At 39.0% G+C, this 17,984-nt stretch overlaps 1 protein-coding gene across 1 annotated transcript; it reads left to right on the top strand.

Moving 5' to 3' along the window:
• Nucleotides 1-15,752: 15,752 nt before the first annotated feature.
• LOC131906554 (taste receptor type 2 member 140-like) lies at nucleotides 15,753-16,634 on the top strand. Its single transcript, XM_059257167.1, has one exon. The coding sequence runs from the start codon at nucleotides 15,753-15,755 to the stop codon at nucleotides 16,632-16,634; it is 882 nt and encodes a 293-aa protein (XP_059113150.1).
• The last annotated feature ends 1,350 nt before the right edge of the window (nucleotides 16,635-17,984 follow it).

The following is a 17,984-nucleotide window of genomic DNA, read 5'->3' as shown; positions in this document are numbered from 1 at the left end:
GGGGCCCCACAACAACAACAATTCCACATGGACAATAATAACATCACTAAGCTGACAAACATCATCTACAGATCAGCTTTGAACTACAAAGTGCTCAGAGCAATTTTGAGAGTGCTAGCTGAGATGATCCAGTCTCAAAGACTACTTGAATAAGGATTTGAGATAAACCATGAACTTTGGCATTATACACAGACTGGATAATGAAGGATATAGTTACCTTTCCTAGAATTTGACAATTAACCTAAAATTTTTCTTTCAGGATAAAGATAACTTCGCCCATACCCAGCAGGAAGCAATTTCAAGAATACGACGCCCACATTCCTAAAGAGGTGGTGTGGGGTGGTTGGTTTTTTTGGTCTTTTAGGTCTTTTAATGGGTTTTGGGTCTGGGATAATTTTCATTGAATAGGGGGGTTGGTTATAAGTTGTTGTAAAGGGTGAGGAAAAGGGCTAAGCAAAGGAGATTAGATTTAAGGTTCTTATTAAAAAAAAGAGAGAAAGAAAGAAAGAAAAAAATGTAAATACTTTACATTGGATTGGATTGTTTTATAGTGTATATAAATTATATATATTGAAATTGATATTATTAGAAAATGCTATATGTATATTTCTAATTGTACCATTCATTTAACAATGTAATGCAATTTTCTAATCCTTGAATGTTGTTATTACCAACTATTAGGATATAAAGAAATGAAAGTTAGTAGTTAGACATTATAATAGAACTTGTAGTTATATTAGGTATGTTTTCAAGATTGAGTAGATATATTTTAGATAGACAGGTTATCTTCAAACCCTTCAGAGATCTACAGAATATGGCATTTAAAATGTTTTAATAACTTAGAAAAATTTTCTTTTTTGTTATGACTATGAGACATGTCGGCTCCTGACAGTACCAATCTACTTCAGAGAAAATATGGGCATTGAAAAAACTGTAATTGGAGTTAACTTTCATTGTAGCAAAAGTTAGCCACTGGACAACAAAGTATCCTCGAATCAACTGCTGACGAACAGGACAGACAAGACACGAAACAAAGGACTACTGATTCTTGTCAAAACAAGTGTGGTTATGGCTTTATTAAAAGGCATCTTCTGAGGCCAGGACAATATGGCACCATCCCTGAAGTGGCCTTCATAATCCGGGAAAGGTACAGTGCCCTTTTCTTCGAAGGCAGCTGAACAGGCAGTGGGCCAATGGCTTCTGATGTGTAATGGGGAGGTAGCTGAAACAGTTATTCTTGAAGAGTAATTAAGCTCACACCTCTCAACAGAAGAATGGCATTTAATAGAGGGATGTGGAGAAGAACGGGATGCTGAAATGAAGCCACATAATACATAGCCAAGAAGAATGGACAGCTGAATTCAAAAAACATCAACAATTTCCAGAATTTAAAATCCTGAATCACGACATGAAACTAGTGGAATTCAGGTATTTCTGGTATATAGACTGCTCTCACCCAATGTGAGGTTGAACTGTTGACCTTGTGTACATCCTACTTTACAAATGAGTCTGTCAGATACGCTAAGCCTATAGGCTGAAGATGATGCCCCAACACTGCGGAGAAACCTCAGATGATTGTCCAGGCAGCTGGCTGTTTCTGTCAACTCACAAGTTTTTGGAAGTTGCTTGCATATACTTCCTGTTTTTATTTTTTTGTTAGCTAATACTATTTCCTTCTTGGGTCTCTGAGGGAGTTGAAGATTAGTTAGTTATAGTTGATGATTAATTAGGATAGAAAGTGAATTAGATACAATAGAATAGATAATGGAATTATTTTCTCTGAATTTGTCAAATACAAATGAACTAGACATTGTTTAGGTATTTATTACTTGTATATATTGTATATAGTTATTGTACTTTTGTATATAGTTTTTCTTATGTTAGTTATAAGCTTTTTCTTTTTTCCTTTTTATTAAAATAGAAAAGGGGAAATATGGTGATATTTTATTTGTATTAAAATGTTATTTGTATGTTAATAAATAAAGTTGCCTGGGGGTCAGAGCTATTAGCAAGCCATAGGAAAGCAGGGCAGTGGTGGCGTATACTTGTAATCCCAGCACTTGGTATGCAGAGCTGGGTAAGTCTCTGTGTGTTCAGGGATACAGCCATTATTGGACACACATGCCTTTAATCTCAATACCAAGCAAGGAAAACCTGGAGGCCTATACAGACCGGCCGTGACGAGGCAGTCATGTGGTTGGGTTTACAACCAATGAGAAGGCAGAACAGGAACACTATATAAAGACATTAACACAGGGGTAGTGACTTCTGAGAGGTAGGACCACTGCAGGAGGAAGGGTAAGGTTTTTAGCTCTTAGCTCTGACCTCTTGGCTTTCTTCTTTGCATTGGTTCTGTGTTTCTTATTTAATAAGAAGGTTGGTTACATCTACACCTGGATGCCTCCCAAACAGATCAAGCTAATCAACTGTCTCACTTATCCAGAGGGCCTGATCCAGTTGGGGGCTCCTCAGCTCATAGTTCATGTGTTTCCATTCGTTTGGCTGTTTGTCCCTGGCCCAGGCACTCACCTCTTGTCCAGATCGAGACTTCTTTCAAGGATACTGTCCTCTCCTGGTTTGAGTCTTTGTACACTAAGCACAACATTCAATTCTTTCTGACACTTCTTTTCCCTAAAACAAAAAATATCAGGGAGAACAAAAGCTGTATTTAACAAATTGTAAGGGGTTATGTTGACTTTTCTGGGGACATTTTACAGTTCCCTTATGGAGACTGTAACAATTTCTATAGAAGAATAAGAATTACTGTTCAAATCTTTCAAACTCATCTATCATTTGCCTATCATCTATCTGTATGTCTATCTAACATCTATCTATCTATCTATCTATCTATCTATCTATCTATCTATCTATCTATCTATCTATCATCTACCTATCTATCATCTATATATCTTCATCATCATTGTCATAATTATCATCTACATATCAATCTATATATCACCTACCATCTGTCTACTTTTCATTAATATATTCAATATCTATTTATTTATCATCTGTCATCACCATCTATCAAATCTATCTATCTGTCTCTGTTACATTGGACAAACACTGTTTTCTTCTTCAAAATGTGAAAGTTATATTAAAATACAATCTTATATGGGCATCATATTGTAGATTAGGTCTTCAATTATATCATAAAGTGATTGGATACTTTTTAATACCCATATCACATTTGCATCAATGAGACTATCTCCAGAGTACTTAGCCTTAAATGGGACACTTGTATCACACCCCTTCAATCCATGCTGAGGTGCCTTTGAGAAAAAGAGTACAGAAAGGTTGTAAAAGCAGAGGAATGCTGTGGATATCGCTATATGTAAATAAACTCTGATTGGCCAATAGCCAGACAGGAAGTATAGGTGGGACTAACAGATAAGAGAATTGAGGGAACAGGAAGGGAAGAGAGAGACTGCCTGGAGCCGCTGCCAGGACAAGGAAGATGTAAGGTACCAGTAAGCCATGAGCCATGTGGCAAAGTAAAGATTCATAGAAATGGGCTAAATATAAGAGTAAGAGCTAGACAATGACAGGCCTGAGCTAATGGCCAAGCAGTTTAAATAATGTAAGAGTCTGTGTGTTTATTTTATAAGTGGGCTCTGGGACTGGCGGGACTTGGTAGCGGAAGCTGGAGAGAAATTCTCCAGCTACAAATGGCGCCCAACGTGGCGCAAGAGTTTCCACCTAAAAACTTAGAAAAAAGCTTCTAAAACGGAGCTAAAAACAGCTTCCTAATTGTCTCTCTCAAATGAGCGGCAGCTGCCGGTTTGAGCTACTGGCGGGTTCCTAGCATGCGCTCTTGACCTGCAGTATGGTGGGAATGAAGCCTCTGCAAGTGGCACATTAAGCTGTGTGGTGGATTTAGCCTTTGCTAGTACAAAACAAAAAAAGAGGTTTCTGGGCTACACGCTACTTTGGTAAAAGTGTAGACCCACTATTTCTGAGAGTTACGGCTCCCAGAGCTGGCGGAAAGCGGACCACCGCCATGTTGGGAAGCTGAAGTGGGCGGAGCCAGCAGCCACTGCGCCATTTCAGGCTTAGAAGGCTGCAGTTTAAAAGGAATAGGCTCAAGCTAATATAAAAAAATAAGCCACGTAAAGATGGCTACCACACAGAGAATCTGGATTATGTTCTCTTTGATATTCGTAACTGCAGAAAAACATTTGATTGTAAAAGCTGTTGAGTTATGCCAAAATGTATATTTTAAAGGTATTTTGACTTCAAAATTTTGATATAAGGATATGTTGCTTTGGAAAAGAGTCTCTGCTTTTGTTTCCCTAGAAAGCCAGAGACTATGGATTTGTTTCAGATTAAGATACATCAGGTTTGACCAGCCAAGACCCCCTGAAAAGTCTCCAGTGACACCATGGCCCAGATGATTCAACATCCAGAATGGTTTCAAGGCAACTGGCTCAGACGATACAGCCTCATGGACTACTCCATGATCGTAAAATTTTCTTTGTGTCCCCATAAGATACAGCGGCCCCCTCCAGCAGGAAGTAGTAAGAGAAGCTACGCCCAAATTCCCAAATATACAAAGCTGGCTTTAGAGATGGAATTGGCTCACTCCCCCTCTAAACCCAGACATATTGCTCAAAAAAAAAATGGTTAAGAGATTCTTGTGTCCCAAATCAAAAGAGCCCTCTGGTGTGGGACAGAGAAAAACCAATATTTTTATTTAAAGCAGGTTGATTATAAATACAATCTCTTTCTAAAAAAAAAAGGGGGATAGTTTAGATATGATAGGATGAAAGGGTAGATTAATGAACCTACTTTTAAAGAGTAACAACTTGTTTAAAATGTTTTACATTGCTATAGATTTTAGTTTATTGATACAAATTTAAACTTAATTTTGTTATACTGTATATATATTTCTATTCTTGTTTGAGGTATTATGTTTATGTAACTCATTTAAAATTGTAATGGATAATTAAAAAATAGATTAATAGTAGTCATCTATGATAATATTTGTAGCCATGTTAGTTAAGTCTTCTAGGTATACATAGATATATTTCAGATAGATAGGTAGTCTTCAAACACTTCAAAGACCTACAGAATATGGCATTTAAAATGTTTTAAAAATTTAGACTTTTTGGACAGTGAGACATGTCTGCTCCTGACAGCACCGATTTACTTCAGAGAGGAGGATGGGCATCGAAGATACTCCATATGGAGTTTATCTTCACCTTGACAAAAATAGCCATTTGGGCAAGAAACTGTTCTTGCCTGGACTGCTTGATCAACTGGACATGCAGGACCCATAGAAAGGTGACCACTGAACTTTGCTTGACAAAATGGTCCTTCAGGTTCCTGCTTTGCAGAGAAAACTGCCAGACATTCTACAAAACACAGAAAAAAGTGAATAAGAGACTCTAGGCCTGTGGGCTGAAGACAGATGCCCCAACTTTACAAGAAAACTTTGGATGACTGTCCAGGCTCAGCTGTCTCTGTCTACCCTGCAAAACTCCCAAAAGTTGCTTGCATCCTTCTCCCATTTCTCAGACAGTATTATATCCTTCTGAGGTCTTTGATGTGGTTAAAGACTAGATACTTACAATTTTCCTTAGTTATAATAAAAGATAAGTTAGATATAAAACCTTAAACTCACAAATATAAGATAGATAGAATCTCTTCTTTAATATTGTAACTGTAATTCTTGCTTGATAATTGTTTTGTTATATGTAATTTTACTATGTTAAAGTTAAAACCTTCCTTTTTAAAAAAAAAGAAGAAAAGGGGAAGTGCTGTGGATATCGCTATATGTAAATAAACTCTGATTGGCCAATAGCCAGACAGGAAGTATAGGCGGGACTAACAGAGAAGAGAATTGAGGGAACAGGATGGGAAGAGAGAGACTGCCTGGAGCCACCGCCAGGACAAGGAAGATGTAAGGTACCAGTAAGCCATGAGCCATGTGGCAAAGTAAAGATTAATAGAAATGGGCTAAATATAAGAGTAAGAGCTAGACAATGACAGGCCTGAGCTAATGGCCAAGCAGTTTAAATAATGCAAGAGTCTGTGTGTTTATTTTATAAGTGGGCTCTGGGACTGGCGGGACTTGGTGGCGGGAGCTGGAGAGAAATTCTCCAGCTACAGAGGAAAAATATATTCTGGAAACAATGGGTGTTTGCACATATTAACTCATAGTGCTATAAGATTGGTCTATAGAAAAGTCTATCAGGAAGTTTTTTAATTCATAATTTATGTGTGAGGACCCAGTACAGTCTGAGTTATGTCAACTCTGGGCAGGAGGTCATGAGTTATATAAGAAAGCAGGCTGAACAAGCTATAAAGAGTATGCTACACCACTAAACAGTGTTTCCCCATGGCCTTGTCTTCAGTTCCTACACTGACTTCTGTCAGTGATAAAATGTAATCTTAGAGTTGTAAGGTGAACTAAACTCTTTGCTCCCCAAGTTGGTTTTAGCCAGTGTTTTTATTACAGCCATAGAAACCCTTAACTAAGAGAGTGGGCATGAAGTCCTACTCCAAACAGAGGAGTTTGGGCAACTGATATCTTCTAGGAGAGGGAAAAGTCTGTTTTCTTTAATGATGTAACCCCTGGTAGGTCAACCACAGACCTGAGGTCTTCTACCCCAAAATATTGGGCAACACAAAATGGACTTCATGGGTTAAGAAAAAACAGAGAGAGAGAGAGAGAGAGAGAGAGAGAGAGAGAGAGAGAGAGAGAGAGAGAGAGAGACAGAGAGACAGAGACAGAGAGACAGAGACAGAGAGAAAGAGAGACAGAGACAGAAAGAAAGAGAGTGAAATAGAGAGACAGGAATAGCTTATAATTAGTTAGTTAGATAGATAGATAGATAGATAGATAGATAGATAGATAGATAGATAGAAAATGGCATGGATAGGGAGATGAAGGTGAATCCAAGAGGAGTTTGGGAGAGGAGGGTGTATATGATACAAATATTGTATGGTATTCTCCAAATAGTAATAAAAATATTTTAATGATAAAAATATAATAACTACAATAACAAAGTAAATGGAATTTCACAATATGTTGCTTGAAGTTTTGAAAAATCAGAGTAGTGGTGATCCAGAATCTTGTCTAATTTACATCAAAATAATATAGGAGGCTGGAGAGACAACTCAGTGTTTAAGAGCCATATGCCTCTTGAAAATGAGGAGACCAGAAAATCTGAGTTCAGTTCACAACTGCCGTATTGGACAGTTTACAGGTTTAACTCCAGGGGATGTCTCTGGTACCCAGGGGCATACACTGATACAAATATACATAACTAAAAATAAAGTACATTAAAAAATAAAGTACCATTATCATAAATGTAATGATCTCAATACAGAGATGCACAGACAGAATAGTGGTTTGCTAAACCTTCTTCAATTTCTTGCATATAAAACAGCATATAAAACTTGTCATTCAGAAAAATCTGCATAAAGTTCATTGATTTATCATACACATACATACAAGATTTATGAGGAAATTCCTAAAGAGAACATCCCTTTCTGAGGAAATGATCTGTCATGTGTTCTATAGGTAAAATAAATGTGACCTGCTCTTGGTGCCATTGTCATCCTATCTGGAAAAGCCTGTTTCTTAGGAACTGCTATTCTGGTGGAAGCTCAAATATTCCCTATCCAGAGCATTAGGTTAGAGGAAGGGCTCAGGGAAGGACCTGGGTTGAGTGTAGTTCTTTGCCAGTGAAGGATAATGACAAATTCTATCATTTTCTAGACTGGACCTTCAAGTTTCAGTAGTAGCACCCACTCCACTCAGCCCCACCCCTGGGTGTTTTGCATTTTTAAAAAAATTTTTATTTTGCAATACAATTCAATTCTACATATCAGCCACGGATTCCCTTGTTCTCCCCCCTCCCGCCCCCCTCACCTTCCCCCCCCCAGCCCGCCCCCCATTCCCATCTCCTCCAGGGCAAAGCCTTCCCCGCAGACTGAGATCAACCTGGTAGACTCAGTCCAGGTAGGTCCAGTCCCCTCCTCCCAGGCCGAGCCAAGCGACCCTGCATAGGCCCCAGGTTTCAAACAGCTGACTCATGCAATGAGCACAGGACCCGGTCCCACTGCCTGGATGCCTCCCAAACAGATCAGGCCAATCAACTGTCTCACCCACTCAGAGGGCCTGATCCAGTTGGTGACCCCTCAGCCATTGGTTCATATTTCATATGTTTCCATTCGTTTAGCTATTTGTCCCTGTGCTTTATCCAACCTTGGTCTCAACAATTCTCGCTCATATAAACCCTCCTCATTCTCGCTAATTGGACTCCCAGAGATCCACCTGGGGCCTAGTCATGGATCTCTGCATCCAGATCCCTCAGTAGTTGGATGAGGTTTCTAGCACGACAATTAGGGTGTTTGGCCATCCCATCACCAGAGTAGGTCAGTTTGGGCTGTCTCTCGACCATTGCCAGCAGTCTGTTGTGGGGGTATCTTTGTGGATTTCTGTGGGCCTCTCTAGCACTTTGCTTCTTCCTATTCTCATGTGGTCTTCATTTACCATGGTCTCCTATTCCTTGTTCTCCCTCTCTGTTGTTGATCCAGCTGGGATCTCCCGCTCCCCCAAGCTCTCTTTCCCTCGACCCTCGCCCTTCACTACCCCCACTCATGTCCAGGCTGTTCATGTAGATATCATTCCATTTCTCTGTCATTGGGTGATCCTCGTGTCTTTCTTAGGGTCCTGTTTTCCAGGTAGCCTCCCTGGTGATGTAAGTAGCAGTCCAGTCATCCTTGTTCCACATCTAGTATCCTGCTATGAGTGAGTAAATACCTTGTTTGTCTTTCTGAGTCTGGGTTACCTCACTCAGGATGATTTTTTCTAGATCCATCCATTTGTCTGCAAACCTCATGATGTCATTGTTTTTCTCTGCTGAGTAGTATTCCATTGTGTATATGTACCACATTTTGTTTATCCATTCTTCAGTTGAAGGGCATCTAGGTTGTTTCCATGTTCTGGCTATTACAAACAATGCTGATATGAACATAGCTGAACAAGTGCTCTTGTGGTGTGGTTGAGCATTCCTTGGGTATATGCCCAAGAGTGGTATAGCTGGGTCTTGGGGGAGATGGATTCCCAATTTTCTAAGAAAGTGTCATATTGATTTCCAAAGTGGTTGAACAAGCTTGCATTCCCACCAGCAGTGGAGGAGAGTTCCCCTAGCTCCACATCCTCTCCAGCATAAGGTGTGTTCAGTGTTTTTGATCTTAGCCATTCTGACAGGCATAAGGTGGTATCTCAGAGTTGTTTTGATTTACATTTCCCTGATGATTAGGGATGTTGAGCAATTCCTTAAATGTCTTTCAGCCATTTGAGTTTCCTCTGTTGAGAATTCTCTGTTTAGTTCTATAGCCCATTTCTTAATTGGACTGTTGGGCATTTTGATGTCTAATTTCTTGAGTTCCTTATATATTCTGGATATCAGTCCTCTGTCAGATGTGGGGTTGGTGAAGATCTTTTCCCATTCTGTAGGCTGTCGCTTTGCCTTGTTGACCATATCCTTTGCTCAACAAAAGCTTCTCAGTTTCAAGAGGTCCCATTGATTGATTGTTTCTCTCAGTGTCTGTGCTACTGGTCTTCTATTTAGGAAGTGGTCTCCTATGCCAATGCGTTCAAGACTACTTCCTACCTTCTCTTCTAGCAGGTTCAGAGTAGCTGGATTTATGTTGAGGTCCTTGATCCACTTGGACTTAAGTTTTGTGCACGGTGATAGATATGGATCTATTTGCAGCCTTCTACATGTTGGTATCCAGTTTTGCCAGCACCATTTGTTGAAGATGCTTTCTTTTTTCCATTGTGCACTTTTGGCTTCTTTGTCAAAAATTATTTGTTCATAGGTGTGCGGATTAATGTCAGGGTCTTCAATTCCATTCCATTGGTCCACATGTTGGTTTTTATGCCAGTACCAAGCTGTTTTTATTACTGTAGCTCTATAGTAGAGCTTGAAGTCAGGGATCTTGATGCCTCCAGAGGTTGTGTTATTGTACAGGATTCTTTTGGCTATCCTGGGTTTTTAGTTTTTCCATATGAAGTTGAGTATTATTCTTTCCAGGTCTGTGAAGAATTGTGTTGGTATTTTGATGGGGATTGCATTGAATCTGTAGATTGCTTTTGGTAAGATTGTCATTTTTACTATGTTAGTCCTGCCTATCCATGAGCATGGGAGATCTTTCCATTTTCTGACATCTTCTTCAATTTCTTTTCTCAGGGACTTAAAGTTCTTCTCATATAGGTCCTTCACTTGCTTGGTTAGTGTTACCCCAAGGTATTTTATGTCATTTGTGGCTATAGCAAAGGGTGATGTATCTCTGATTTCCTTCTCCGCTTCTTTGTCTATTGTATATAGGAGGGCTACTAATTTTTTTGAGTTGATCTTGTATCCTGCTATGTTGCTGAAGGTGTTTATAAGCTGTATCAGTTCCTTGGTGGAATCTTTGGGTTGCTCAAGTATACTATCATGTCATCTGCAAATAGGGAAAGCTTGACTTCTTCCTTTCCAATTTGTATCCCCTTAATCTCCTTATGTTGTCTTATTGCTCTGGCTAGAACTTCAAGTACTATATTGAATAAGTATGGGGAGAGTGGACAGCCTTGCCTCGTTCCTGATTTTAGTGGAATTTTTTGAGTTTCTCTCCATTTAATTTGATGTTGGCTGTTGGCTTGCTGTAAATTGCCTTTATTATGTTTAGGTATGTTCCCTGTATTCCTGATCGCTCCAAGACCTTTATCATGAAGGGGTGTTGGATTTTGTCAAATGCCTTTTCAGCATCTAGTGAGATGATCATGTGTTTTTTTTCTTTGAGTTTGTTTATATGGTGTATTACATTGACAGACTTTCGTATGTTGAACCATCCTTGCATCCCTGGAATGAATCCTACTTGATCATGGTGGATAATTGTTTTGATGTGTTCTTGGAGTCTGTTTGCCAGTATTTTATTGAGTATTTTTGCATCAATGTTCATGAGGGAGATCGGTCTATAGTTCTCTTTCTTTGTTGTATCTTTGTTTGGTTTAGGAATCAGGGTAATTGTAGCCTCATAGAAGGAGTTTGGTAATGTTCCTTCTGTTTCTATTGTGTGGAACAATTTAGAGAGTATTGGTATTAACTCTTCTTTGAAGATCTGGTAGAATTCTGCACTGAAACCATCTGGTCCTGGGCTTTTTTTGGTTGGGAGACTTTTAATGACTGTTTCTATTTCGTTAGGGGTTATTGGACTATTTAAATAGTTTATCTGGTCTTGATTTAATTTAGGTATGTGGTACCTGTCCAGAAAATTATCCATTTCTTTTAGGTTTTCCAGTTTTGTGGAATAGAGGTTTTTGAAGTATGACCTGATGATTCTCTGGATTTCCTCAATGTCTGTTGTTATGTCCCCCTTTTCATTTCTGATTTTGTTGATTTGGATGCTCTCTCTCTGTCTTTTGGTTAGTTTGGATAAGGGCTTGTCTATCTTGTTGATTTTTCTCAAAGAACCAAGTCTTTGTTTCATTAATTTTTTTGTATTGTTCTCTTTGTTTCTATTTTATTGATTTCACCTCTCACTTTGATAATTTCCTGGCATCTATTTTTTCTGGGAGACTTTGCTTATTCTTGTTCTAGAGCTTTCAGGTGTGCTGTTAAGTCACTAGTGTGAGATTTCTCCAACTTATTTATGTGGGCATTTAGTGCTATGAATTTCCCTCTTAGTACTGCTTTCATAGTGTCCCATAGGTTTGGATATGTGGTGTCTTCATTTTTGTTGATCTCTAGGAAGTCTTTAATTTCTTTCTTTATTTCTTCCTTAACCCATTGGTGATTCAGTTGGGTATTGTTCAGTTTCCATGAGATTGTAGGTTTTCTGTAGTTTTTGTTGTTGTTGAAATCCAACTTTAGACCATGGTGGTCTGATAGAACACAGGAGGTTATTCCAATTGTTTTGTATCTGTTTAGATTTGTTTTGTGGCCAAGTATGTGGTCAATTTTAGAGAAGGTTCCATGGGGTGCTGAGAAGAAGGTATATTCTTTTTTGTTAGGATGGAATGTTCTGTAGATATCGGTTAAGTCCATTTGAGTCATGACATCAGTTAAGTCCTTTATTTCTCTGTTAAGTTTCAATTTGGAAGATCTGTCCAGTGGTGAAAGTGGGGTGTTGAGGTCTCCCACTATTAATGTGTGGGGTTTTATATGTGATTTAAGCTTTAGTAATGTTTCTTTTACATATGTGGGTGCCCTTGTGTTTGGGGCATAAATGTTCAGAATTGAGACTTCATCTTGGTGGATCTTTCCTGTGATGAGTATGTAATGCCCTTCTTGATCTCTTTTGATTGATTTTAGTTTGAAGTCTATTTTGCTGGATATCAGGATGGCTACACCCGCTTGTTTCTTAAGACCGTTTGATTGGAAAGTCTTTTCCCAGCCTTTTATTTTTAGGTAGTGTCTATCTTTGAATTTGAGATGTGTTTCTTGTATGCAGCAGAAAGATGGGTCCTGCTTTCGTATCCATTCTGTAAGCCTATGTCTTTTTATAGGTGAATTAAGTCCATTGATATTGAGGGATATTAATGACCAGTGATTGTTCATTCCTGTTATTTTTTGGTGGTGATGTGTGTGTACTTCTCTTCGTTGGGGTTTACTGCTGTGGCTTTATCTATTGCCTGTGTTTTCGAGGGTGTATCTGACTTCCTTAGGTTGGAATTTTCCTTCTAAGGCTTTCTGTAAGGCTGGGTTTGTGGATAAATATTGTTTAAATCTGGCTTTGTCATGGAATGTCTTGTTCACTCCATCTATGATGATTGAAAGTTTTGCTGGGTATATTAGTCTAGGCTGACATCCATGTTCTCTTAGTGTCTGCATTACATCTGTCTAGGTCCTTCTGGCTTTCAAAGTCTCCATTGAGAAATCGGGTGTTATTCTGATAGGTTTGCCTTTATATGTCACTTGGCCTTTTTCCTTTGCTGCTCTTAATATTCTTTCTTTATTCTGTATGTTTAGTTGTTTAATTATTATGTTGCGAGGAGACTTTTTTTGGGGGTCTAGTCTGTTTGGTGTTCTATAGGCTTCTTGTATCTTCATAGGCATTTCCTTCTTTAAGTTGGGAAAGTTTTCTTCTATGATCTTGTTGAATATATTTTCTGTGCCCTTGAGTTGGTATTCTTCTCCTTCTTCTACCCCTATCATTCTTATGTTTGGTCTTTTCATGGTGTCTCAAATTTCTTGGACATTTTGGTTCATGACTTTGTTGGCTTTAGTGTTTTCTTTGACTGATGAATCTATTTCTTCTACTGTATCTTCAATGCTAGAGATCCTCTCTTCCATCTCTTGCATTCTGTTGATTATACTTGCATCTGAAGTTCCCAATCGTTTTCTCAGATTTTCTATTTCCAGCATTCCCTCCGTTTGTGTCTTCTTCATTTTTTCTATTTCCCTTTTCAGGTCTTGGACTGTGTCCTTCATTTGTTTCATTTATTTTTCTTGATTTTCTTTCAGTACTTTATTGTTTTCTTCCAGGACTTTATTGATTTCTTCTAATTTGTTTGCCCTTTCCTCTAGTTGTTTACAGCGTTCTTCACATTTTTTTGTCTTTTCCTCTACACAAGCCTCTAGCTTCTTCATGATGTCATTCATAAGGCTATTTTCTTCTGCTTCTTCCAATTTCTGATGTTCAGGTCTAGGTGTTGGAGGAGGGCTAGGGCCTGGTGATGCTGTATTGCTATTCATTTTGTTGTATGTGTTTCTGCCTTGACGTCTGCCCATCTCCTTGTGGTTCGTTCTTGGCCTTATCCGCACACTTGGTTCAGACAGAGCTGACAGATTCAGGAAGTCTCTCTCTCTTGTGCAGATGGGAGCTCTCTTGTCCAAATTGGAAGTCTGGGGCAGGATGGGAGCTGTGCTCCAGAAGGGAAGTCCAGGGCAAGATAGGAGCTGGGGACCAGCCTCTAAGTCTCAGGAAGAGGCTTGGGGCTCCGGTGGATGGGCGTGGGGGCAGGGCGTGGAGACTGCAGGGTCTGCCAGGGGTCTTGGAGAAGGGGATCCTTCCCGGTGGGGCTAGAAAGGAACCTGCCCGGTGGCCAGAACCTGGGGCCTAGTTGGGCAGGTCTTCCCTGGAGTGGCTGGTGCCCAGGGATGGGGTCCGGGGCAAGCTAGGGGACTCACCTGTACTCCAGAAGGGAAGTCTGGGGCAAGATGTGTGTTTTGCATTTTTTACTGTCTTCTTCTTCTTTGTTGTGTAGTGAAGGAGCCATGCCAGGCTGCTCTCTGTAATGATGGTATTGTCATGCTTCTATTCTTAGTCATTTCCCTCAAAACTTTAAATAACTGGGCTAATTTTGTTTCCTAGTATGTGTATTCTTTAATTCTTTGCTCTAGACTGTGGCCCATCCTTCACATTGTAATATTACATGTCTTTCTCTGTAATCTTCAAAGGTTGTTGTTTTCAGACTATCTCATCATGTAGTTCAAGCTGGCTTTTGATGGATTATCAACTTAATCTGGGCATGTTTACTAGTGTACACTACCCATAAATTTCACTGAAGCTTTTGCTGTAGCTTTCTATGTTATCTTGGTCACTCTGATGCATTTATGTCATTGTTCTTTTGACTACCCTTTAGCTCCTGGAGAATGTTGATGTCATGCTTCATTACTTGCAAGTCTAGGCACTGCATCATCCTGTGTCTGTCTTGACACCTACAGTGAAGGTAATAGAGCACATGCCAGTGCAATGCAGAGAGAACTATATAGCATATGAAGCTCCTTGTTGCTTTGTAAGGGGGGACAGGTGTACTAACAAGAGAGACACAGGGGATGAGGAGGGTGCTTGATGTGCAGATGAATGAATTTGAGCTCTTGTCTGTTTTATCACACAGTAGGGTGATTTTCAGTTTTGTTCATGTAGAGGGATAAAAGAATCACAATTTTACAAAGTGGTTATATTTGATTGACTATTCTTGAAGCAACTTTATTGAATGTTTTGTCAATTGTAACAGTATTAAGCATGAGTTGGGTGCAAAACAAATGATAAGTACATGGCAATTTGAATAACTGAAATGAAGAGTGAGGAGGGTTTGTATTTAAGTAAATGTATGTTTCTGTGTTAGTGGGTACTACTGTGTTTTTGCATGAGCTTGTAAAATAAATTGGTTGCTATTTTCAGTATTCTTGGTGGAGTAATAGTATCAATGAGATTATTACCAACTTATAGTTGGTAAGAAGAACTGTAAAAAACATCTGTAAGTCCCTACACAGACATCATTTTGATGTGTTTAATGAAGTTCATATTCTCTGTATCTGTTTGCTTTTATGGCTTTTTATTTGAGTTAGAAGTGTGCAGTATTACTGGTCAAGAAAAAAGGTATACAGACTTAATATGTAGAGAAACATAACAGAAAACAATGCAAATAAAAATATCTTTATTTTGATGACAGCACATGAAAATTCAGTGTTTCCTTCAACATCAACTACAAGGACGTCAGGATGCAGTATCGAAGGCACTTGTTATCTTCATGAACTTCATCTATACTATCTAGGGTAACACAAGATGTTTTATGAACAAAACTGTGTGAACCAACTCAGTGGTAAATCGAATGTTTGCTTCATATTGTGTATGGGAGTTTATGATGGATGCCATGAATTTTCAAGAACCATATAGAAGTAACATTTTGGAAGATTGCATTAACAGATCCTCGGGTGTGTAGGAGAAATCAGAGCATCTTAGTGGTTACAATGAGTGTTATCCTATATGCCATAATCATAATAACTTTAAGTGTTGAACTCATAATGGGAAGTTTAGGAAATATATTCATAGTGCTGGTGAACATCAAGAACTGGGTCAAGAGAAGAACGATTTCTACAGTGGATCGAATCCTTATGGCTCTTGCCATTTCTAGATTTGCTTTTCTGTGCTCAATAGTCACAAATGTATTGGTATATGTGCTGCTCCCATTTCCAATTAAAACTAAAAATCTTATTAGAATAACTAGTACACACTGGACAATAACCAACCATTTCAGCATCTGGCTTGCTACATGCCTCAGCATCTTTTATTTACTCAAGATAGCCAATTTCTCAAACTTTGTTTTCCTATACCTAAAGTGGAGAGTTAAAAAAGTGGTTTTAGTGATGCTGCTAGCATCTTTTCTCCCCTTGTTTTTAAACATTTTGGTCATAAACAGATGTATTGATGTTTGGATTGACGGATATGAAGCCAATATGTCCTACAGCATTATCTCCAGTAACTCTACTCAGTTTTCTAATCTATTAATCACTAACACTATATTCACACTCATCCCTTTCACTGTTTCTCTGATAACTTTCCTCCTGCTCATCTTCTCACTATGGAGATATTTGAAGAACATGCATCACAATGCCAAAGGTTCCAGAGATGTCAGTTCCAAAGCCCACATAAAGACCCTGCAAACTGTGATCATCTTCCTATTATTATATGCAGCTTTCTTCCTGTCACTTCTTTCACAATTTTGGAATGATGACTTTCAGCAGAAATATCTGATTATTTTGTTTTTACGAGGTATAGCAATTACTTTTCCCTCAGGCCACTCCTATGTCTTAATTCTGGGAAACACTCATCTGAGACAGGCATCCTTTTCTGTGCTCTGGTGGCTGAGGTGCAGACTCGAAGATGTGGAATGCTTGGGTCCCTAAAACATATCAGAAATCAGCTTCTAAATTTTATAGAAAATTCAGTTCATAAGTGTTAGCTTTTAGTGAGAAATAGATACAGAAAAGAATCAGAAATGTGTCAGCCTTCAGACAGAGTTTATTATGAAGACAGACAGGATTCTACTAAGCTTCCTGGAAGTACCCAGAGGGCCTGGATGTAAATATCATTTCTGCAAGAGAGAGAAGAATTTGTTTATGTAAGATCCTTGTGAGAAAGTAGGAAAAGAGGAAAGGTGTTATGCCAGGATGAAATGAGCCCAAAGCAGGATAACATTATCTAACTTAGAGACATCACGTGTGCCTGTATTTCTTAATGAAGCAGATGTTTAAAATGGCCCAAAGCCATTCCTTTGAAAGGGGCCTCTGCAAGATGAATGGGCCTTGTCAGAATGTGATGGAATAGTGGTCACCTGTTCTGTCTGTAGCCCTTCTCATTTTAGAGTTCTGCTATCCATACAGGCTGGTTGCCAAGAGATAGAGGGAGTTTGGCTCTTGTGATAATTATGAGGAGAGGTAGATAGACTGCCAGCAGCGGTGGTCAGGTCTGTGAGGCAATATAAAAAGGTTGGGAGGAGAGATTGCTGTGGGCTGTAGGATAGAACAATAAAAATATCTTGTGTGTACAAACATGTACACACCACATGTTTTTCAGTTGCATGTAACCTTATGAATCTGGGGAAATTACATGTACATTAAGCACTGGCCAAACAATTCTGATTTGGCAGAAAAGATGCAAATATATACATTGCTGTATGAAGAGAGGTTTGAATATGGACCATCTAAGTGTAAGAACTGATATGAGTAACAGTTTTACATCATTTACTAACTCTTTAAGATTTTACAATGATTAATAAAAACTGTGTGAAATATCAATTTCTCTAGATACCTCAATTTCTATGGATGTCTTTCTGTACGCTATGAATATGTGTTGCTCTGATTGGTTGATAAATAAAATGTTGATTAGCTAGTAGCCAGGCAGGAAGTATAGGCTGGGTAAACATACAAGGAGAATTCTGGGAACAGGAAGACTGAGTCAGTAGACACCAGCTTGCCATCCAGGGAGCAGCATGTAATGGCACACAGGTAAAGCCATGGAAAATGTGGTGACATATAGATGAACAGAAATGGGCTGAGTTTAAGTGCAAGAGCTAGTCAGTAGTTAGCCTGAGCTAATGGCCAAGCAGTTATAATTAATATGAGCCTCTGTGTGTTTACTTGGTTCTGAGCGGCTGAAGAACTGGTGAGTAGGAGAGATTTGGTCCTGACCGTGGGCCAGGTGGGACACAGGAAAACTTCAGCTACACCTCAACTATTTTTTGAAATATTGGATTT

The sequence above is a fragment of the Peromyscus eremicus genome, chromosome 3 (genome assembly GCF_949786415.1).
Source record: "Peromyscus eremicus chromosome 3, PerEre_H2_v1, whole genome shotgun sequence".
NCBI lineage: Eukaryota > Metazoa > Chordata > Mammalia > Rodentia > Cricetidae > Peromyscus > Peromyscus eremicus.
Note: the sequence above shows the minus strand (reverse complement) of the source record. Positions and strands in the feature narration are given on the sequence as shown.

Bases quoted from the DNA above. Each gene is read 5' to 3' on its own strand.
- LOC131906554 (XM_059257167.1), top strand. From the start codon at position 15,753: ATGGGAAGTTTAGGAAATATATTCATAGTGCTGGTGAACATCAAGAAC.